This window comes from Acinonyx jubatus, chromosome B2 (assembly GCF_027475565.1).
Source record: "Acinonyx jubatus isolate Ajub_Pintada_27869175 chromosome B2, VMU_Ajub_asm_v1.0, whole genome shotgun sequence".
Taxonomy (NCBI): Eukaryota; Metazoa; Chordata; class Mammalia; order Carnivora; family Felidae; genus Acinonyx; species Acinonyx jubatus.
This window is the reverse complement of record NC_069385.1, coordinates 131,031,620-131,056,217: the sequence shown is the minus strand read 5'-3', so window position 1 is coordinate 131,056,217 and position 24,598 is coordinate 131,031,620. Positions and strand designations below refer to the sequence as shown.

The 24,598-nt window shown below is 37.2% G+C and overlaps 1 protein-coding gene across 1 annotated transcript in view; it reads left to right on the top strand.

The window, feature by feature from the left end:
• Window positions 1–24,598, top strand: part of LOC106971974 (uncharacterized) — a 328,414-nt gene that overhangs the window by 173,445 nt on the left and 130,371 nt on the right. The window contains exons 8-9 of the mRNA XM_053223149.1: window positions 7,000–7,004; window positions 22,921–23,003. Of these exons, the coding sequence (XP_053079124.1) occupies window positions 7,000–7,004; window positions 22,921–23,003 (88 nt within the window). The remainder of the gene's footprint in view (window positions 1–6,999; window positions 7,005–22,920; window positions 23,004–24,598) is intronic.

Genomic DNA, 24,598 nt, shown 5'->3' with positions numbered 1-24,598 from the left:
GAATAAGAAACAGGAAATAAAAATTAGAAAATAGGATTTTGAGTGAAACAATATTTCCCTCAGCCAGTCTTTTGGAAGTCTCCTTATTTCTTAGAGAAATCAGTCTGTTCTTGAATGTGGACACCTTGGCAATGAGTGATAGAAGAACTTGGCACTTTGTAACACCACACTTAACACGTGGTCTTTGAGTATTTTGCATTACTAGAAGCCAGCGAGTTTGACCCACTTTTATTTGCAAAACCTTTTTTTGGTTAAGATTATTTGCCATAACTTGTTAAATGACCACTGGACCTTAACTATTTCGGTAGGGCCTTGAGCATTTAGAAGTTGGTAGGTTTGAAGCTCTCGTGAAAAAAAAAATCCTGCAATGATTTTGACGTGCATAGACATAAACATAGAGAAGGCACGATGCTAGTTTTAAAGGCACTGATGGTTCCTGGAGTGCAGTGAAGAGACATAGGTTGTGAAAACATGATTTAGTGAAAAGCAATGCAGAGCCCAAACCACAAATATTTTTGCCCATTTTATCCACCCTGTCTTTTCAAACGAATTCTCTTTAGTTTCCTTATGGTTAGGCCGGTGTATTGTTTTTATCAGCAAGCATGTCTTCTCCGGCGTTAAGATGTTATCAATCACACATGCACATACTCATGCATGTGTAAATTCACATAAAACTTCCTAAGGTCAAGTATTTAAAAAGTGTCATCATTTTTTTTAAAAACACTATAGCATTTTTTAAACCATAATTAATAGCATTTCCTTTACCTCACACAGACTTATACTAAGACATCTTTTTTTTTCACCTTTTCAGACTTGCAGAAATTAAGCATCATGTGTGTGAATAATTACCATAAAATAAAGTTTTAACGTAGTGTAGTGAGTTAGTCGTTGGAGAGACGAGGAGTTCGTCATTTTCCCCCCGTAACACATGTTATGCTGGCTAAAACCAATAGTTCTTGAATATGTGGTTTGCAAACATATCCTCTCAGTCTGCACCTTGCCTTTTCATCCTCTCAACAGGATCTTTCATTAATTAGAGACTTTGAATCTTAATGAAGTTCAATTTATCAATCTCCTTTTATGGTTCAGCCTTTTAGTGTCAAGTCTAAGAACTCCGTGTCTAGCTTAAGACCCTAAATATTTTCTCCATTTTTTTTTTCAAAAAGATGATCTATTTTAAGTTATTTTTAATATAAGGAATGGGGTTTAGGTCAATTTTTATTTTATTTTGTTTTATAATAATTATTATTATTTTTGGAATAGATGTTTAATTTCTTCAACACCATTTGTCAAAAAGGATATCTTTCCTCCAATGAGTTGGTTTTGCACCTTTCTTAAAAATCAGCCATGGAGAGGCACCTGGGTGGCTCAGTTGGTTAAGCGTCCCACTTTGGCTCAGGTCATGATCTCACAGTCCATGGGTTTGAGCCCTGAGTCAGGTTCTGTGTTGATAGTTCAGACCCTGGAGCCCTGCTTTGGATCCTGTGTCTCCCTCTCTTTCTGTTCCTCCTTCTCTCTCAAAAATAAATAAATATTAAAAAAATCAGCCATTGAGCTTATTTCTTGAACTTTTTCTTCCTTCTCTATTCTAGTCCATTGATTTATGTGCTTATCTCAAGGCTGCACAGAAATGAATACTGTAGCCATATAGAAAAGCTATGGAATTGTTTTCACACACTGTTGGATTCAATCTACTAATAGTTTGTTGAGGAGTTTTTAAGCTCCTGAGAGATATTGGGTCTGTACTTTTGTTCTTATGCACTTTGTCTTGTTTTGGTGTCAGGGTTCAAATGGCCTCATTACATGATTAGAAAGTGTTTGCTCCTTTATTTTCTAGAGGAGATTAAATAAAATTTGTGTTAATTCTCCTGTATATTTTTGTAGGATTGTACAGGGAAACTATCTGGGCCTAGAGTTTCAAAATTGTGAATTCAGTTAATTTAATGGTTACAGGATTATTCAGATGATCTCTTTCACCTGGAATGAATTTTGGTTACTTTTAGTATTTGAGGAGTTGATCTATTTCTTCTAAGTAGTTGTACGTATGAACATTAGTTATTCAAAGCATTTCTTTTTCTTTTTTGTGACTGCAGGATCTGTAATAATATTCTGCTTAATTTCTAATATTAGTGAGTTGTTTCTTCTCTCTTTCTCTCTTTGCCAGGTTTGCTAGAGGTGTATTAATTTAATAAATTTTTTTTTGGAAATTCAATTCAGTTTCACTGCTTTCTATTCTAATCATTAATATTTTCTTCCATCAGCTTGTTTTGATTTATTTTGTTCTTGTTTTTTCTAGGTTCTTGAGATAAGATCTTAGATTATTGACTTTTCCCTTTCCTGATGTAAGCATTTAGTGTTATAGATTTCCCTCTCAGTATTACTTTAGCTGAATCTCACAAATGTTGATCTTCATTTTTATTCAGTTCTATTTTTTATTGCCTCTGAGGTTTCTTCTTTGACCCACAGACAATTTAGAAGTGTGTTCAATTTCCAAGGGCTTAAAGGTTTCCTCTTGTCTTTCTGTTATTGATCACTGGTCTGATTTCATGATGATCAGAAAAATTATTCTACATGATTGCAGTTATTTTCAGTTTGATGAAGTTTCTTTTATGGCCCAGGATATATTTGTGAATGACCCATAGGCACCTGAAAAAAATGTATATTGAGCTGTTGTTGGGTATAGCGTACATGTTTCAGTTGATATTGTGTGTTGATTGTGTGGGTCTGATTTTCTATATCCTTGTTGAGTTTATGTCTAGCGGTGCTATCATTTGATGAGAGGGGAGTGTTGAAATCCTTAACTATAATTGGGAAGTTTTCTATTTCTTTTTCAGCTCTATCAGTTTTCACTTCACGTATTTTGCATCTTTGCGGTTTGGTGCACGTGTATTTAAGTGTTATATTTTATAAGTAGATTGATCATTTAATTATTATATAATCCTCCTCTCTGGCAATTGTCTCTGCTGTGAGCTCTGTTTTCTCTGATATTCTCTCTGATATTAATCATCTATTTTATATGATATTAAGATAGCCAATCTCATTTTTTAAAAATTAATGTCTGCATGATATATTTTTTTCATTTTTCTTTTTGCTTTTAATCTACGTCATTGAATTTGAAGCACTTTTTTTTGTAAATAGCATATAATTTGCCATGTTTTAAAATTTAGTTTCTCAATATCTGCCTTTTTATTGATATAGTTAGACCATTTATATTTAAGGTAATTGTTGATATGGTAAGGCTTAAGTCTGCCACTTTAACATGTATTTTCACATTATCTTTGTTTCTTATTTTTCTGTTCCTTTTTACTTCCTTCCTGTGTATTACTCGAATGCTTTTTGGGATTCTGTCTTGATTTATTTATAGTTTTTGAACATATTTCTTTGTGTAGTTTTCAAAGTAGTTTCTCTATAGGTAGCCATGGAAATATGTGACTTATCACAGTTTCCTGGTATCGGTATTTTACCTGTTTGAGTCAAGTGCAGACACCTTACTCACATTTAAGTCCCTCTACCTTCCACACTTTTAAATATAATCGTCTTGAATAACACATGGTGTTATAAGTATTGTCTTAATCACTAAATATGATTTATAACACTCACAAGGGAAAGAAGAGTGTATACTCTCATTTGGTGATCACTCCATTTTCCTTTTTTTCTTTCCAGATGCTTCAAGATTCCTTCTTTTATCGTGTCCTTTATCATTTCATGTTTGCAGAACTTCCTTTAGCCATTCTTTAAGGATATGTCTCCTGGTGACCGATTCTTTTAGCTTTCCTTCCTGCATCTGAAAGTGTATTTTCTTTCATTCCTGAAGTGTAGTCACTGAATATAGAATTTGTGGTTGGTGGTATGTATTTCTCTATCAGCCCTTGAAAAATGCTGTGTTGTTTTGGTGTGCACTCTTCAGTTTGTGCATCTGGGGCTCCCACCGGACCCTGCCAGTAACCTCGGAGAGGACAGAAGGAGCTTCCCCAGGCCTGGCCACCCGGTGCTCTGGGTGGGGAAGGGAGTCTCCTGCCTCAGGATGTTAAGAGGCTTCCTCGCCTAGTCACTAGTAGCAACAGGATCCACCTGCTACTGCCACTCAGCTACCTGTTGTGTCTTGGTCAGGAGGGCTGTCTCAAGCTGCAGGGGAGGAGAACGTAACCCCTGGATGCTCATTCCAGTCTGGCTTCTGGTTTACCAGAAGCTCTCCAATGCTACCGGACCCACTTGGTGGTGTTGGAGGGACTTCTTTCTGAAAGGTAGGTAAATGAGTCTACCTTCACCGCTATCTGATGTTAGGACGGGTTTGGAGATGCTGGGTCTGGGTCTTCTGTTGGATGGTTGGAGGATGGGATTAAGTTGCCTTGTCCTACATTGGTGCTCCGATTCCGTGGTCTGTAATCACTTCTTCCTCAGTATACTTTCAGAATTCTCCCTTGGCTGCCTCTTACGTTATTTCCGGAATCTACAGTTATATTTAGAAGGAAGGAGAAGGGAGAGATGAGTCTAAGCCCTCTGGTCCTAAACAGAAGTCTCTTCTTATTGTTTAAGGTCCCACAGCATTTAAAAAGTTTCTTAGCATTTCATTTAGGGTTTGAAAAATATGGAAGTAGAAAAATGTTTTTAATTGTGGTAAAAATAGAGATCGCCGGAAATTTACCCTTTTAACCGCTTAGGAAGTGTAGACGTCAGTGACATTTAGTACACGGACAGTGTTCCACAACCACCACCACCATCCATCTCTAGAAATTTGTCATCTTCCCAAACTGCAACTCTGTCCCCATTAAATACTAACTCCCCTTTACTTCCCTCTCCCAGCCCTGGACAAGCACCATACTAATTTCTGTGCCTACGAATTTGACTACTAGGTCTCTCACATAAGTAGAATTGTAAAGTATTTGTTCTTTTGTGACTCGTTAAATACACCTAGCATAACACCCTCATAAAAAGTGGTAAAATTTGAGTTGGCAAAATGTATTAGTCATTGAAATGTTTTAAAACATTGAGGAGGAAAGTTTTAAATTCGTAGCTAACTTGGGACCTTGAAACGTGTAAAGTCTGAGATGTAGTATGAACTCAACAGCGTGGCTATCACTATTATTTTCTTCAGTATTTTGTTGTTCCTTTCCTCCTTAGCATGAATAACTAAAAGTCAGCAGTTAGGGTGTGGAGTCAAAGCTCTGTTTTTGTTCCTTTTTGAGACAACTAGCCATAATCCCTGTCTATTACCAGAAATGCACCAATGAAGGAATCAGTAGAATTCAGATCAGTGCAGATTTAGTGGGGGTGGGATGGGGTGGGGATAGACCTTCAATATGGGAGTCAGAGAGGCTTAAATTCATACCTTGACTCTGACATTTAATGTCCTTTGTCAAATTCCTTAAACTCTGAATCTTTGTAGCTTCACCTTTAAAGGGGAGGTAACAGGCCCTATTTGGAGATTAGTGAAAATTCATGGTAAGAGTTATATACATATAATAGGTGCTCACAAAATCACCCCTGTTTTGTTGAGTTGATTATCATAATATTAGATACACCCTTGAGTATGTCTATATCCTGCTTCATTGTGGTATTGGGCAATGACTTTATTCTCACCTGTAATTTTCATTCAGCACTAGAGACTTACTAATGGGCAAAATTATTACTCTTCTAAATAGATTTGGATGTTCTAAGTTCAACGAAAGTGTTCATTGATGATAACCAAAGAACACTCATGAGAAACATTAAAATATGTCTGAGCTCTTTCATGTGCTTAAGATGGGGAGTTTCATATTTTTAAGAATAATGAAAAAAAGATGCTTCCATGAAAAAAGGTAAAGTCTTCTCTTTGTTTAATGTTTATTTATTTTTGAGAGAGACAGGGACAGAATGCGAGTGGGTTAGGGGCAGAGAGAGAGGGAGACACAGAAGCAGAAGCAGGCTCCAGACTCTAAGCTGTCAGCACAGAGCCCGATGTGGGGCTCGAACCCACAAGCCGCGAGATCATGACCTGAGCCGAAGTCAGACGCTTAACCGACTGAGCCACCCAGGCGCCCCAAAAGGTAAAATCTTCTTAAGCATGGCAGAAATGGGTGATGCTTGAACATTATTCTTAGAAAGAATAGCCAAATGTCTTCCTGCTCTTACATTACGATAATATTTTATTAGGCAAGGCATGCGTGCATCAATCTATTTTTATCCTGCAAGGGCAAAATACTCAGAGATTTCTCCTGGATGGATACTGTGGCAGAAATATTTGCAGTTCTGTGCCAGCAATAAAGTTAATCAAATAGCTTGAATTAAATAAGTAGCATATGCAAATCTGTTTTTATAAACTGCAAAATACTGGATAAAGCATAACGTATTATTGCCAGTCAACTAATTGCTGAGTTTCAGAAGGAGTACCCAAGTGTCATGTGGTTCCCTGTGGACAGATTGTGGTTTAATGGTTTGGACAGAAGTGAAAGTAAGGATGGTTTTGTTGCATTTCTGCTGCCAATAATGTCAAAACATCCCCAAATATGAAACCATTAAGCTTCTTAACACTTGTAAGAAACCAATTCATAACATATTAGGTACCCGTCACCTGTTACCAAGCACTTCGGACTTTGGAGGGAATAATCCCGGCCAAACTTGAGCTCCAATTTTTTGATACTTGCCCTTTGTCAGCGCTCAGATTTAAAGATCCATGTGTCCGTTAGTTCTTCCTGTGTAGAAAAGATAAGAGAATTTCTTGTGTCTTGACATTATGACAAACATTGGTTTATTCATGTCTGCGGCATCCAAGAAGTCACTGCTTCTAGGTTTAAACCATGCTGCTGGCAGAGAACGTTATCAACTCATTCCCTGAACTTATGTAATTCCTGGTTTGTTCGTTGTATCCTCCAATAGATATTGGACTATCACTCTAAAAGTGGTTGAAACATTTCTGTTTCCTAACTGGAACCTAGATATTAAAAAATCACGTTTCAAAAATTGGGGGCATCAATTTCTAATGTAGAAACACAATGCTAAGGCCATGGTCTATGGTTGCAGCCAGGGTCACTGCAACACGTCATCGAGAATTCATACTTTGGTGCTTATTTTGGCCTTTAGACTGTTCATTGGTACTATGAAATAGATTATGTGCTTTTAACTGTCAGTTCTCTGAATGCATTTCAAGTCCATTTACTAAAATAGTCACTGTTAAGCGGTATATTTGGACAGAGTTGACACCTTTGACATTTTCTAAAATGGCAAAAATAACTGTATTTAAGGGTATGATTTATGAATGTCGTGTGCCTACAGAACTTCCACCTGATTATGGTTTTCACGTAAGCTTCTGGGACTCTTTCTACAAACTGCTGAAAGACAACTAATTAATGCCGTGTGATCAGATATTGAACACAGACAGACACACGTACAGAAACACATAAAAACATGATATCAGTCCCAAACCTATGATCGTGTTGCTTCTTGTAATCGCCTTTGTCTAACAAGAGAATGATTGAGGCCACAGCAGAGACAGAAGAAGGAAAGGAGAGAGAGGGGGAGATTGATAGTTACAGAACTGCCTTTATGAAACACATATGCTTTGGTATAAATAAGGAAAGCAACTTGCAATGATTAAAAAGTATTTCGAATCCTTAGTTGTCTTCTAGATTGCTGGCCTCTATTAAAAACTTCTTAAAATAATAGATAGCTTTAATTCTTCAAGCCAAAGAAAAATTATATCATCTTAAAGATTTTCTATACTTATTACATAGATGTGACTTGACTATGGGGGGAAAAAAAAGCAAAAATCTCTTGTATTGCAAGTTTTAAATGTACCAGGCTAAGGTTTACTTAATTAGAACCTCGAGGCAATAAAGGAGCCCTTTTAAAAATTCTGTGATTCTTAATATGCTAAATAATGCAAAGCTTCGACTCTTCAAGCATGAGACACACATCTGGCAGCTTACCATTTAAATTACAGGGGGAAAATATTCCTCACTTCAGTAGTAATTTTCTCAAAGAAAAGAATAGAAAATGTATTATAACTAAATTTAATTTCTTTTTAGATTTCCATCCGGTCTAATTGCAGACATCTTTCTAGTTTCTTCGCATTTATATTTTTTTTACCCATATTTCCTGTACATTTTATTAATGTTTAATTTGAGATGCTTCTCACTGTTAGAGCTCTTGGAAAATTGGGGTGTATTTTACTTAGTAAATTGTTTTGAGAAATCTATCGGATCTCAAGTAATTAAGACAATGGTCTAGAAAATAAAAGGGATTGGAATTTCAGAGACACACAAAAATATTACTGACAAAAAGGCAACATTTTTCAGTCAGTTCCACTTTCAAGCTTTAATTTTTTTAGTATTAATGTTTTCTCTGTTTTGTCATTTTCTGGCTGTTTTTCATGCAAAAGTTATTATAAGCAGCATTCTTTCTTTGTATTTCTCCAAAGGATAGTGTCAGATCCTTGATTAATTTTACAAAGGTCATTTGGAAAAACCATTAAAAATATGCCAAGTAAAAAAGATTAGCGCAACAGGGAAAACACACTTTTATAAACATGCATTTATATATAGATAGGGTACTGTAACATACAGTTTTGACAAGTTTTTTTTTTTCCCTTTGTGCACCTCATACATTATTAAAAAATACGCCTGTTCCATTTATTTTTTTCTAGGTGATCCCAGCTGACACATTCCAAAGGCATCAGCAGGTTACTATTACTTGTAAATATTTTGTCTTTTTTCTCAATGTAAGAGGATCTGATAATTAAGTTGAGTAGTAGTTCCATAAAATAAAGTGAACTTTTTAAATAATTAACCTGTATTTGTATTACGAAAACATAAGCGTGGGTGCTAGCTTGCCCATGACAATAAATATATCCAATTATACTTTTTAATTAAAAACTTAAACAATAGTGAAACTTCCAATTTTGGCTCTGACAGAGTAGCTGGTATCAGACTAGCTCTTCTGTTAGAATCAATTATTAAACTGGAGAGAATGTATGAAACAGCTGTTCTGGGCATTGGCCATCAGGAAGTGCCAGACTTCCTGATCCTTGACAGAAGAGAACATTTTAAGGCAAACTCTGGATTTCTACCTGGGCTCAGTGTCCTGACAGTACAGCAGGGAGGTGGAATCCCAGCAGAGTCTCCCTGAGCTGAGGAGACAGAGCTTGGCATGCAGGACAGCTGAAGCAGCTGGGGTCTGCAAAGCAGAATGCAGAACAGAGAGATTTGCAGAAGGGAACTAAGAATTCAGTATAGGAAATCCACCATGAATCCTTGTTTCAGGGAGACTAACTAGGGCTTTGCTAGGTGAGCCTGAAAACAGAACAGAGATACTAGAGCTGGAACAGAGATGGAATTCAAACCAGGAGAAGCATGTTAATACCTCATTATTGATTTGACAGCAAATGGAGATGCTCAAAGTCTATGCAGTGGGAATGAAGAACGTTTACAATTGCACACACGTGCGCACACACACACACACACACAAGAGTAAAATACCTAGGAATAAACTTAACCAGAGAGGTGAAAGACCTGTACTCGGAACACTATCCAACACTGATGAAAGAGATTGAAGATGACCCAGACAAATGAACACATGTTCCATGCTCATGGATTGGATGAATTCGTGCTGTCAAAATGTTCATATTACCCCAATCTACAGATTCAACGCAATCATTATTAAAATACCAAAGGCATTTTTCACAAAACTAGAACAAACGATACTAAAATTTGTACGGAACCACAGAACACCCTGAATAGCTGAAACAATCCTAAGAAGAACAAAACTGGAGGTATCACAATGCCAGCAAGATAGACTACAAAGCTGTAGTCATCAAAACAGTATGGTATAAAGAAAAAATGGAAACATAGATTAATGGACCAGGGTAGATACCCTAGATATAAACCCACATTTAAAAGGTAAATTAATCTATGACAAAGGAGATAAGAATATGCAATGGGGAAAAGATTCTTTTCAATAAATGGCACTGGGAAAACTGGACAGCTACATGTAAAATAATGAAACTGGACCACTTTCTTACACCATATAAAAAAATAAACTCGAAATGGATTAAAGACCTAAATGTGAGACCTGAAACCATAAAAATCCTAGAAGAGAGCACAGGCAGTAATTTTTTCTGACATCAGCCATGGCTAACAGTTCTCTAAATATGTCTCCCCAGGCAAAGGAAAAATATGAAAAATAAACTATTAGAACTACATCAAAAAAAGAAAAAAAACTTTTGCACAGCAAAGGGAACCATCATCAACAACAAAAAGATAATCTACTGAATGGGAAAAGATATTTGCAAATGATATTATCTGATAAGGAGTAAATGTCTAAAATATGTAAAGAACTCATACAACTCAACACCAGAACCACAAACAATCCAGTTAAAAAATGGACAGAGGAACTGAATAGACATTTTTCCAGGGCAGAGATACAGATGGATAACAGACACATGAAGAGATGTTGAATATCACCAACTATCAGAGAAAAGCAAATCAAAACCACAAATTAAGCATCTCCTTACACCAGTTAGGGTGGCTAAAATCAAGAAGTCAATAAACAACAAATGTTGACAAGGATGTGGAGAAAAAGAAACCTACATGCATAGTTGGTAGGAATTCAAATTGGTACAGCTACTGTGGAAAACAGTATGGAGGTTCCTTTAAAAATGAAAAATAGGAATATCATATGATCCAAAAATTCTAGTACTGGGTATTTACCCAAAGGAAACGAAAACTCCATTTCTAAAATGTATATAAACTCTTATGTTTTGCAGCATTATTTACAAAAGCCAAGATGTGAAAGCAACCCAAGTGTCCATTGACAGATGAGTGGATACACACACACACACACACACACACACACACACACAAAGCCATAAAAAAGGATGAGCTCTTACTATTTGTGACAAAATGGATGGATCAAGAGGGTATTATGCTAAGTGAAACTGGTCAGACTGAGAAAGACAAATACCATATGATTTTGTGCATTATGTGGAATCTAAAAAACAAAACAAATGAACTAACAAACAGCAGAATCTGACCTATAAATATAGAGAACTGGTGATTCCCAGAGGGAAGGGAGATAGGGGGATGGATAAAATGGGTGAAAGGGAGTGGGAGATACAGGCTTCCAGTTAAGGAATGAATAGGTCGTGGGGATAAGAGGTACAGCATAGAAAATATTGTCAGTGATATTGTAATACCCTAACATGGTGACAGATGGTAGCTACACTTGGTGTGACTGTAATACAACATATAGAGAAGTTGAATCGCTATGTTGTACACCTGAAACTAATGGAGCATTGTGTGTCAACTATACTTGAATTTTTAAAGTCCTATATATATTAAAAAAATCATATGCTCTAAGTGGCATACTCTGAGACTGCCCTGAGGAAAACCTGCCACCATGCTTCAGCAAGATCATCAGAGGATTTATGGTTTTGAGGTTGAGTTCTGATAAGTTCATGTGGCTTGAAAACCCTTGGTTTTTCACAGATAGGTTGTAACTAAATGTACATTCAAGCCTACAGAAGTTTAATGGGATTTGCCAGTAATCGAACTGTTAACTAAAAAAAAAAATCAACACTTTCTCAAGGCAGATAACAGAATCCAGAGTCTTCTCTGGAGTACATTATATGATCTGCAATTATGATGTATGCAAAGATCAAGAGAATATAAATCTTAGACAAAAGAAAATAGTGAATAAAATAACTTTGAGATGATTCAAATATTATACTTAGCAGGAAAAGCCATTAAAACATTTCATTGTAAGTATGTTCATGAATTTAAGGAAATTAATTTCTGATAAGTAAAGGAAAATAGGGTCTTTTTTTTTAAATTTTTTTTCAACGTTTATTTATTTTTGGGACAGAGAGAGACAGAGCATGAACGGGGGAGGGGCAGAGAGAGAGGGAGACACAGAATCGGAAACAGGTTCCAGGCTCTGAGCCATCAGCCCAGAGCCTGATGTGGGGCTCGAACTCACGGACCGCGAGATCGTGACCTGGCTGAAGTCGGACGCTTAACCGACTGTGCCACCCAGGTGCCCCGGAAAATAGGGTCTTAATGAATGGTTAGATCATCCCAGCAGAGATCTGGAAACTATAATCAACAAACCAAATGGCAGTTATGGAACTTAAAGTCCAAGAATTAAAATAAATTAACCAATCTGAAGTACAGAAAAGAAAAAGCCAAGACAGAAATGAAGAAAGACTCAAGAGACACAATGGGGAAATATCATATAGTTTTACATACATGTAATGCAAATCTTAGAAGGAAAGGAGGGTCATAAAATGGAAGAAATATGTATTAAAAGAGTAATGACTGAAATTTCCCAAATTTGATGGAATATATTGAATTATAAGTTGAATATCATCAGTGAACCCCAAAAGAATCTATAAAAGGGACACCTGTATTAGGAATATTGTAGCTGGGACGCCTGGCTGGCTCAGTAGTGGAGCCTGCAACTCTTAATCTCAGGGTCATAGGTTTGAGCCCCATGTTGGGTGTAAAGTTTACTTAAACAAATAAAATTTTAGGGGCATCTGGGTGGCTCAGTAGGTTAAGTGTCCGACTTTGGCTCAGGTAATGATCTCACAGTTTGTGAGTTCAAGCCCTGTGTTGGGCTGTATGCTGACAATGTGGAACCTGGATCCCATTTTGAGTTCTCTCTCTCTCTCTCTCTCTCTCAAAAATAAACATTAAAAAATTAAAACAAATAAAATCTTAAAAAAATAGTATCAGAGTCAAAGTGTAGAACACCAAAGTTAAAGTGAAAATTCTGAAAAGAGACAGAAGGAGAAAAAAGCCTTTATATGGAAGTGAATAATGGTATGAAAAATGGCTAACATTATCATTAGAAATGGTGGAGACCAGAAATCAATGTAATGACATATTCGAAGTGCTGAGGAAATGTCATTCCAGAATTCGTATCTGGCAAAAACATCCTTCAAAAATTGAGGTTGGTATGAGGACATTTTCAGATGAAGGAAAGTGAGCAAATATTTCTACAGCAGACCAGCACTACACACAAACCATCAGAACTAGAGAATGTTCTTCAGGCTGAAGGGAAAATGCTACAAGATGATTGACACAGGAGAATGGAGAAGAACCAAAAATGGCACATACAGGGGTAAATACTAAAGACTAATTTTTCTGATACTTTTCTTCAAATGTAACTTACTATTTAAAAAAATAAAACGGCATTCTGTGGTGGAGATGTAAACCATGTACGGTTAAAAGACATGATTGTTATCATGGGTGGGGGGTAGGAAATAGAATCAAATTGTGAGCTTATTACATTTGTGAAATGAGAAGCACGAAGCAGACACTGTGAACCGTCAGGTGTGAAGTGTGAAATTATACAACATTGATGATAACCAGACGTGCATTTAAAAATTTGAATTTAAAAATTCAAATCCATGCTATTAGTCTTGGGTTGAATAGTAGAACCGCCTCAAAGATGTAGAAATAATAGAAAGTAATAGAGGACAGTGTAGAAACAATAGAGAAAATAAGACATAATACTAAAAACACATGTAAGATACCAAGAAGAAGGCAGGAGAAGTTCAGCGTGAAGAAAAAAGAAGCAAAAAACACAACAGCAAGATGGTAAACCAACTCAACCATGAATAATGGCATAAAATGTCGACTAAATAATTAAATTAAAAAGCTGGGACTGTCAATCTAAATGAAAAGGCAAGACTCCACTATATGCAGTCTATGAGACATGCCCTGTAAATCTGAAGACAAAAGTTTAACTTGGGACAGCCTGGGTGGCTCAGTCTGTTAAGTGTCCGACTTTGGTTTGAGCCCCACATCAGGCTCTGTGCTGCCAGCTCAGAGCCTGGAGCCTGCTTCGGATTCTGTGTCTCCCTCTCTCTTTGCCCCTCCTCTGCACGTGTTTTGTCTCTCTCTCTCTCTCCTTCAAAAATAAATAAACATTAAAAAAATTTAAAAAAAGAAGTTTAACTTGAAGATGAAAGGACAGAAAAACAGAAACCATGGAAATGCTACACAAAAGAAAGCTGATGCGGCCCCATTAATATCTCATATGAGAAATCTAAGAGTAGACTTGGAGATGCATATAAAAGGGACAATTTACCAGGGAGATATAACAATCCTAAATGTGTGCCGAATGACAGAGATTAAACAGCCTTGGAACATCCTGAAACCATAAAACTTCTCAAAGAATATACAGGAGGTGAATTGTTTGATGTTAGTCTTGATGACTGTTTTTGGATTTGGTACCAAAAGCAAAGGAAATGAGCAAAACAAGTAAAAACAGAAACAAACAAGTGGGATTACATTGAACTAAAAGCTTCTACACAACAAAGGTAACCACCAATGAAATGAAATGAAGATAATCTACCAAATGAGAGAACGTATTTGCAAATCATATATTTGATAGAGGAATATATCCAAAATATATAAATAACTTATACAAGTCGATAACAAAAAAAAATCATGGAAGCTGATTAAGAAATGGGCAGAGGATCTGAATAGACATTTTCCAAGGAAGATATATGGATGACCAGCAGGTAAGATGCAAAGATGCTCAATATCACTCATCACCAGAGAAATGCAAAGAGATGAAAAATAAATCAGGAAGGATATACAAGATCTGAATGACACTACCAACCAGCCTGATTGAATTGATTTTACAAAACACTTTACCTAAAAACAGCAAAATACACCTTCTTTTCGAGGAAACAGAAGGCACGATAGATCATATATTGGGTAATAAATTAGATCCTAATATATTTTAAAGACTTGAATAGTACAGCATACATTTCTCTGGCTTAATGGAGAGATGTTCAATGTTTCCTTTTATAAATCAGGAACGAGGCAAGGATGTCTAGTCTCATCACTTTATATCCTAGAAGTCATAGCCAGGGCAACAAAACTTTTAGAAGAAAACATAGGAGAAATCTTCATAATCTTGGCAGTTTTCTTAGACAGGAGACAGAAATGACTTACTTTAAAAGAAAAATAAATGATCCATTGGATTTCAACAAAATTATACTTTTCTAAGCAAGTTGCCATTGGGAAAAATAAAAAGGCAAGTTTTACAAACTGAGGGAAACCAATTGCAGTACATGTATCTAAAAAATGGTTTGTATCCAGATGATATAGAGAACTTTTACATTCACTAATAAGAAGAAAATAACGTACTTTTAAAAAATTATACTTAGAAGTTTCACAAAAGAATAGATGAAATATCCAGTTAGTTTATAAATATCACCTAAGAATCTTTAGTCATCAGGAAATGCAAGTTAAAACCATGTGTTACCACTTCACGATTACTAAGATGCTAAAATATATAAAAAAGAAACTACCAAGCGTTAATGGTGACTTGGAGGAAACTTTCATACTTTGCTGGTGTGGTACAACCACTTTGGAAAACTGACAGTTTTTTGTTCAATGAAATAAACACCTACAAAAGACCCAGTGATTCCACTGCTATTACCAAAGAAAAATGAAAAGATGTCCACAAAGAGATTTCAACATGAATGTTCATAGAAACCTGGTCACAACAGTCAAAACTTTGTAACATCCAAATATCTATTAATAGATGAATTAAGAAATAAATTGCACTACAATCATAAGAAGGATGGTTACTCATAATAAAAAAGTGATGAGTATCAAAATATTGTTCTGGGTAGAAGAAGTCTGAGACAAAAGAGTAGATACTGTATCATTCCATATGTATGAATGTTAAACATAGTTCTAATCTATAATGGTAGAAATCAGATAAGTGGTCACCAGGAATGAGCGAGTGAGTGTGAGTGTGTGTGTGGTTTGTGTGTGTGTGTGTGTGTGCGTGTGTGTTGGCAATGGAACGATTGACTGCAAAGGACATGGGGGGATTTGGGGAGGTGATGCTAAATGCGTTATATTTTACTTGTGGTGGGAATAAATGGGTGCATATGTTTGTCAATTGAATATGTATATTTTATTGGATATAAATTATCACCCGGCACTTTGATTTTAAAAATAACAAGACTGGGGCGCCTGGGTGGCTCAGTCGGTTGAACGTCTGACTTCAGCCCGGGTCACGATCTCGCGGTCTATGAGTTCGAGCCCCGCATCAGGCTCTGGGCTGATGGCTCAGAGCCTGGAGCCTGCTTCCGATTCTGTGTCTCCCTCTCTCTCTGCCCCTCCCCCATAAATGCTCTGTCTCTCTCTGTCTCAAGAATAAATAAACGTTAAAAAAAATTAAAAAAAAAATAACAAGACTGGATTCAGCAATTGTGGATTTAGCCAGGGAAAATACAGAGTGTGTGGTCATAAAGTTGCCAGTAACATCATCATCTGATTCAAGTGTTAACAGGTGCAGGAATAAGGGGGTCCTCCCCTTCTACCACAAGCGTAGCAGGTGGAGTTAGCGTATGAGGTGGGTACCTGTATGAAGGGAGTCTGTGGTAATCCAATATTCCTCCTTTGATCTTATTACCACTCCTGCCTCCAGTCTGAAATCACTGGTTCATATGCCTAGTTGGGCTAGTAACAAAAAAATGTTTTCAACATCTTTTAAAGGCTTCACCCAGCCTACAGTTTACTTCAGACTGGCCCTAAATATTGAGAAGTGCAGGCAGAACTTGGGTATATCCTTTTCTAGTTTTGAGTATTATGCTTCTACCCCTTCTCTCCATCTTGTGAACTGTGGTTATTGAGTCCTTTGTGATCTAACCAGGAACAGGACAGAGCTGAAGGCAGAGAAGGGCTTATTTCTCTGGTGTTGTCAAATGGCAGAAACTGTTGGGTTTTTAAAACATGTCCTATTCTCTCATGGGACTCTTTTATGCTTTCTTTAGACATACACTTCCATATCTTCCCCTTTGCCAGGGGTCTCTCACTTTGCACTTTTTTTTTTACCACTCCCTTATTAGACCAGACACCGTGCAGTGCACTTCTAACTTTGTCCTTTTTGCCTATGCCTACACTTTGGAGAAAGTAATCATAATTGAATAGGGTAGCACATACAGTAAGGAAGGAAATACCAAGATAAACGAATATCATCCTATGCTAATCAACAACACAAAGAAAAGGAAAGGAGGGAGTAGAAAAGTAAAATGAATAAAAGAGAAATAAAATAAAACATAATATTTTAATAGTGGGATAATTTCCCCATTAAAAGATCCTGTCTAAGTGAATTAGAAAGAAAGCCCCAACTATACAGTACTTACAGTAAACAAGCATAACATAGTTAAAGAAATGTTGAACACCTATGGATGAACTGATACCAGAAAATTCAAACAAAAATAAAGCTGTCCCAGGAAACAATGTCCATATCAGGAAAGTTGACATTTGAGGTTTAAACAGATCTAAACAGTAAAAGAACATTTTATAATGATAAAAGGTATCATTTATGAAAAAGATATAATATGACACAATCTATATGCATCAAATAACACAACAGCTGAGTATAAAATGTAACCTAATCTTGTTAGGCTTTGTATCTATGACAGACATATGTGAAATACAATAATAGAGGCCACTGTCTCTGATCATCATAGAATAATGTTATGAATTAATAATTCAAGGGTGATCTACTGGTGGCAAGGATTTAGAAAAATAGATTTTCTTATAAATTGCTATGGAAATATATACATATATGTATACACACACACACACACACATATATATTTACATATGTATATACATATGCAAGCTTTTGGAAAGCAATCTGACAACATCTATTAGCATTTAAAATATGAGCACTCATTGACCCAGCAATCTCACCTTGGAAACCCATCCACAGGAATAAAAGCACGAGTAATGGATTTTACTGTCACATTCTTTTTGGTTAAGAATATAAAAATAAAGGCACCTGGGTGGCTCAGACAGCTGAGCATCCAACTCTTGATTTCGGCTCAGGTCATGATCTTAGGGTCATGGGACTGAGTCCTGCTTCAGGCTCTACATTGAGTGTAGAGCCTGCTTTCAATTCTTTCTGCCCCTCCCCCATTCACACATGCACTCTCTCTCTCTTAAATAAATAAATAAATAAATAAATAAATAAAATATAAAAATGAATGTCATCAGTAGGGAATGGTTAAATAAATCAAGCGACATCTGCAGTGTTAATATATTATGCAGCCATCGAATATAACAAATTAGAGCTCTAATAATTGACTTGAAGAGAATTCCATCAGATACTGTTGAGAAAGGGTATAGGCAAGTATATACAAGATATAAAATGCTTTTTGTATAACAATGAATATCACCTCTATCAATGTGTTGTCCCTGTGTTCACATATGTGTGTGTATGTATAGATCTGGTTAAATGAGCACAGAGAGGATAAAACGTGTTATGTGGAGTGGGCAGGATGGAAAGGTGTTAGGGGACTGTGGATGGAAGATATGAAGGAGGATCAAGGGGAAAATTTCATTTAAAAAATTTTTAACGTTTATTCACTTTTTGAGAGACAGAGACAGAGTGTGAGCAGGGAAGGGGGCAGAGAGAGAGAGAGAGAGAGAGAGAGACAGGAAGACACAGAATCAATCGGAAGCAGGCTCCGGGCTCCGAGCTGTCAGCACAGAGCCCGACGGGGGGGGGCTTGAAGTCACAAACTGTGAGATCATGACCTGAGCTGAAGTCAGACGCTTAACCGACTGAGACACCCAGGCACCCTGGGGAAAATTCATTTTAAGTAACATACTGTTAGACGTGTATTTTATGACTCATAGAGATGACCATGATTTCTTATTATATGAAAAAAAAAACACTTGTGGACAAAAGTATATGGCATGATTCTGTTTCAGTTAAAACTCACCACTTATCTGTGTATCTGTCCGTCTATCGATTTGCTTATACATTTGCATTTGGGAAAGTGATGAAACATACGGCTGAAAAGAGGAAGGAATGGCTATAAAATCTTCTTAACAAGGTAGAAGACAGTGGCAAATGATTAGCTGTGAGTCACAGTAGAGAAGGAAAAGTCATGGAGGAGATTTTGAGTCTGGGTGGCTTAGCGAAGTGGTGGAAAGAAATAGGAAACAAAGGGAAGGAATCCTTCGAGAGAAATGATTTTTGGTTTTGTTTGTATGTCTAACCCTGGGGTGGAAGGAGGACTTCCTAGTGTCACCATTGTTTACCCGAATGGCAGTGGGGGAGTATGAAAGACAATCATGCCAGAACCTCACGAATTCCTTATTTACTTACAGTTTATTTCTATGCACTTCATTTGACTATATAGTGTGGAAAAAATTTGTAAGCTTATAAGCAAAAAGAGAAGCAATAAAGCAAAACATTGATACTCATGATTATATAAGATTGAAAACCACCTCATACGCGTGCGCGCGCGCGCACACACACACACACACACACACACACAGACACAACTGTCAAAGAAATTAGCAGGCAAACTACGAACAGAAAAAATATTTGAACCAGTGTGCCAGGCAAAGATAAATACGACATGGAAAGATAAAAATTCTAAAGAAAATGTTAAATACTCCAGCTGAAAAAAAATGAAGGAATAGTAAGTTACAACACAAAAGACATACATGCTCAACAGCATAAATAAATTCACATTCTTTTTAGAATTAGAGATTGCAAATTAAAATAACAATGAGGGGTGCCTGGGTGGCTCTGTCAGTTAAGCATCCGACTTTGGCTCAGGTCATGATCTCACGGTTTGTGAGTTCAATCCCCGCGTGGGGCTCTGTGCTGACAGCTCAGAGCCTGGAGCCTGCTTCCGATTCTGTGTCTCCCTCTTTGTCTGCCCCCTCCCCTGCTTGTGCTTTGTGTCTATTTCTCTCAAAAATAAATAAATATTAAAAAAACTATAAAAGATAAAATAAAATAAAATAACAACGAAATGTTATTATTTTGTCTACCAAGTAGGCAAAACTGAAAAATATGGTGCGAGTCCGTTTTGGCAAGCATGTGAGTGAATTGGACACTCTCATACATTGCTGGCTGCAGTTAGAATATTGATAGTTCTTACCGTGAATCCTGTGTTTGATTTAGTATTCCTGATCTTAGATATTCACCTGTGAAAATAAGCACAGAGAAGTGTAAAGATTTTTTGTGAAATTTGTTCAATATGATGTGAATATACAACCAAGGGGTGGTTGGTTTAAGTGAAAAAAAAATGATATACTGCTGTGGAGCGATTAAAAATCAGGCTTGAAAGAATATTTAATAACAAGAAACAATGTAAGTATAAAAAGGATGAGAATGGTATATACACTATGATCATAATCTTATAAAAATTATATACATATTTATAAAATGTATAACATTTGTTACATAAGGTATACAATTACATGAAGTGTACATTAATGATTATTAACGTATACGTATTTACTATATACGTCTTTACAAATAGGAGGGTAGGTTATAGAGCAAAAAACATTTTACATAAAAACAAAGAAATTGTTTAATTAAGACTTTTAGAAGACTGTCTCTTTGGTAGGGACTTTATCACCTGGACACACACAGTATTACTACATTTTAACATACAGCAATACAAATTCCGTTGCATCAGAAATTGCTCCTGGTTGGCAGAATTTTTAAGATGGCTTCCCAAAAGTGTCCAAGGACTCATCCCCAGAAGCTGATCATCAGGAGGGAGACCACCTGGGTGAACCGAATCTAATTACACGAACCTTTAAAGGACAGAACTTTCTCAGGTGGGTAAGCAGAAGAGGAAGCCGAAGGAGAAGCTGGAGACGTTCAAAGCGTCAGGATGCATCCTGCGGTTGTTGGCTCAGAGGAAACTGCGAGGAATGCGTGAGAAGGAAGAAAACTCTACCAGCAACCAGCAAGCTCACAACAGGATCCCAAGACCCAGATGAGAGCTGCAGCCCTGCCTGATAACATTGATTTTTGACCTGGTAAGATTTGAAGAAGCAGAACCAGCTGGGCCGTGCTATGCTCGGATTTCGGACCTGCAAAAGATGTAAGCGAATATATGAATAGTAAGTCGCTAAGTTGTGGAAATGTGTTCCAGCAGCAATAAAAAATGCATGTATTGTTCAATGTTTAAAAGAGTGTAGAGGTAGAAAATGGGGTACGGTTCTCCCACAAGGTGTGAAACAAGGGGTAAATGCGTGGGCTTTGAGAACAAATAGAATTGGACCTAGATTTCAGACTTTTTACTGGTTAGCTGTCTGATTTGTGCAAGTTCTTTGATCTGAGTCTCAGTTTCCAAGTCTGTAACACTTTTGTGTGAGTGTGTGTGTGTGTGTGTGGTGTGTGTGGTAAACATCATAATATACATGAAGCTCTTCAAAAACGCTAAAAGTTTATTCTATTATTTCATATTTTTATATTCCACCCACCAACTGTGCACTGAGAATTTAGATTATAAGCCTTTGAAAGTAATGATGTATTTGGGACACGTGGCTGGCTCAGTCATTTGAGGGTCTGATCCTCAGTGGCAGCTCATATCATGATCTCAAGGTGGTGGGATTTAGCCTGGTTTCAGGCTCCACACTGAGTTTGGAGACTGCTTAAGACTCTCTCTCTCTCTCTCTCTCTCCCTCTGCCCTTCCCCCTCAAATAAAAAATATAATTAAAAAATAAAATAATAATATATTTAAAGTGTGAAACCATTTCCTTGCTTTCTTTCTTATCTCGATTTTGACCACACCAAACACACTATCAATGAATTCTGTTTAGACTCAAAATAAGGAAGCTCTTTTAAAGGTTTACATGACCCTCATCCCAATAGACTAAAGTGCCAGGCTTCTGACACAAGGGGCACTTAACCATTTGACTCTCCCTGAAGAAGGACGTTTTTTGGTATCTGCCTTCAGTTTAGCATCGTGTACTGGGAGCAGAGTCAGAAAATACAATAAAACCTTGCTGCTCAAAAATGCATGAGCCACAAAGACCTTGACTGGGGAGAAGAGGCCGGCTGGGTCATCTCTAGGGAGAAGAAATTTTTTTTAAAGCATGTAGACACGGAGATGATGTCCAAAATTATTTGCACTATGGAAACCTCCTTAAAAAAACGTCCACAAGGGCAATTCCAAAGGCCAGGATGAAAATATTTAGTCCCTGGAATGGGAGAGGAGGACAAGCAGTAATCCTTTGGCTGCTTGTGGTGTATGATGCGTGTATACTCAAAAAAAAAAAAAAAAAAGTTGTTGGGTCAACCTTATGGGAATGATCGGTAATTTAAGAAATAGTCTCCAACTCACACTCTTTCAGATCCTGTGTTAAACACTGCAGAAGAAACAAGATGAACAAGGCACATTGTCTGCAGAGAGTTTTATTGTTGTTGTCGTTGTTGTTACTTTGGTTTGTTTGCGAAGAGTTATGGTTCTGGAGCAGTAGTTCTCAACTGGTGATGTCTTGCTCCCCAGGAGGCATTCGGCAACACCCGGAGACATTTTTGGTTGCAGCAAGTGGGGGAGGGATGGAGGGGTGGAAGGTACTGCAGGCATCCAGTGGGTAGAGGCCAAAAATGCTGCTAAACAGTTTAGAAAACACGGGGCAGCCCCCATAACGAAGAATGATCCAATCCAAAATGTCAATAGTGCTGAGGTTGAGAAACTCCAGGATAAGTCATGCATCATATGAAAAAGTTAGCTCAGGTGGCAAATCCTGGGTACAGATGGGAACAGAACTTTTTAGCCTCAAGGTTTTATATTGGAACACTGGTATGAGGTGCAGAGGAGTGTCTTTGAAAACTCGATCCCAGAAAAACTAGCTGATAATGGAGAATCCTACCCGGATGTGGGTAGGAAAATGGATCAGACTGGTGCTGGTAAATTGCATCCCCCGTGGGGTGACCACTGGTAGAGTTCTACTTGAGGTTCATACATTGACTGCATTAAAATTGGAGGATAGAACATCTTAGAGCCTCCTTACAGTTCTTGAATTTATCCCCATTTGTCGGGCTTTATATACATTCTTAGATTACAGTAGTATAAGCTTACATGGCCTCTGAAGTGAAAATCTGTGATACATTTTCCCACCTTTTGTTTTTAACCCTAGGAAGCATTTCTAATAAATTTGGTCCCTGCCCTATGGACTGTGATCTCAATCTCTTAAAAGAAGACCGTGAATTACACAAGAAGGTAAGATGAAAGCCATAGAGTTGGCTTTGGAAAGACCATGAAAACAGCAGCCCCTGATTATTAACTATGATTTCTTAAAATATATTTACAGGTAGAAAGTAATTTGGTCTTCAAAGCAGGGTTTGAAGTGTGGGACATGCTAAAGCAGCTGACGTTTGTGAAATCAGTAATGCCAATAAATTTTTATTACATCCGAATCAGACTTCTTTAAGCTGTTGAAGACTTTAGTTAATCAGTCTACAAGACTCTTTCCAGCTCTGGCAGGGTGATTAGAAAACGTGCTGATTGTACTGCGTTTTATTTGGCCTGATCAAGGCTGCCATGAAGTCTGTTCAGAAACTGTCTTGATGCATTTATATAAATTACGTAGCCTGGGTTTTCTAATGTTGATGAAATGAATTTTACCAGCGTCACTGAATCCAGTTTTTAGATAATCAGCTGTTTTCAAAGTCCATATCTGCATACAGCAAGTGACTTTGGGTTTTAAGTATTCAGACAATTTGGCCCCGGCCAGGAAATGGAAATGAAAAGATTGTCCTCCATCCCTGCCTTTTCCCATATGAATTACTTGCATCATCTTAATTTTCCACTTTCCTGACTAAATAGATATAGGTTTATAGAATCAACTTTCTGCCTTACTCTCAAGACTGACTTTAAAGTCAGTTTTCATTTCTAAATACTGGACCACCATCTAATCAAATGAATGGTTAAGTTTTTAATGTTTAGATGAATACCACAACATTCACAATTGCTATTGTTTTTTTAAAATTTTATTTTACTTTTTACTTATTTATTTTTTTAAGTTTATTTGAGAAAGAGAGAGAAAGAGAAAGAGAGAGAGAGAGGAGAGAGAGAGAGGGAGAGAGGAAGGGGCAGAAAGATAGAATCCCAAGAAGGCTTAGCCCTGTCAGTGCAGAGCCTGATGCGGGGCTCAAGCTCATGAACTGTGAGATCATGACCTGAGCCGAAATCAAGAGTCGGAGGCTTAAATGACTGAGCCACCCAGGCACCCCTAAATTTTATTTTGGAGACAGAAGAGAGAGAGAGATCACAAGCTGGGGAGAGGGGCAAAGGGAGAGAGAGAGAATTTTAAGCAGGCTCCACACAGTGCAGGGCCCGATGAGCCAGATGGGGGCTTGATCCCACGACCCTAAGCGGAAGTCAAGAGTCAGACACTCAACTGACTGAACCACCCAGGCGCCCCAACAATCACTATTGTTTCTATCACAGTCTATATTTTAAAAGGAAGCTTAGGAATAAAAAATTTGTAGCGATGACATTTGAACTGAAGTATTTACTGAGTGCTTGCAAATTACTAGGTTCCAGGAAATGTTCTCAGTCTGGATGGAAGGGCTCACCTTGTTCTCACAACAAACTAATGGGATAGATGCTACAATTATCATCATTTTCCCTGTTTTATAGGTGAGGCAAATAAGGAGATGGAGTGAATTAGCCAAAATAACATTGCCAATAAGTGCACAGCTTTGAATCCAGACTGTCTGTTTCTGGCAACCATATTTGTATCCATCATGAAGTAATACTTCAGAAAAGTTGTGAATTTTTTTTCTCCTTTCAGCCAGGTATACATGTTCTAC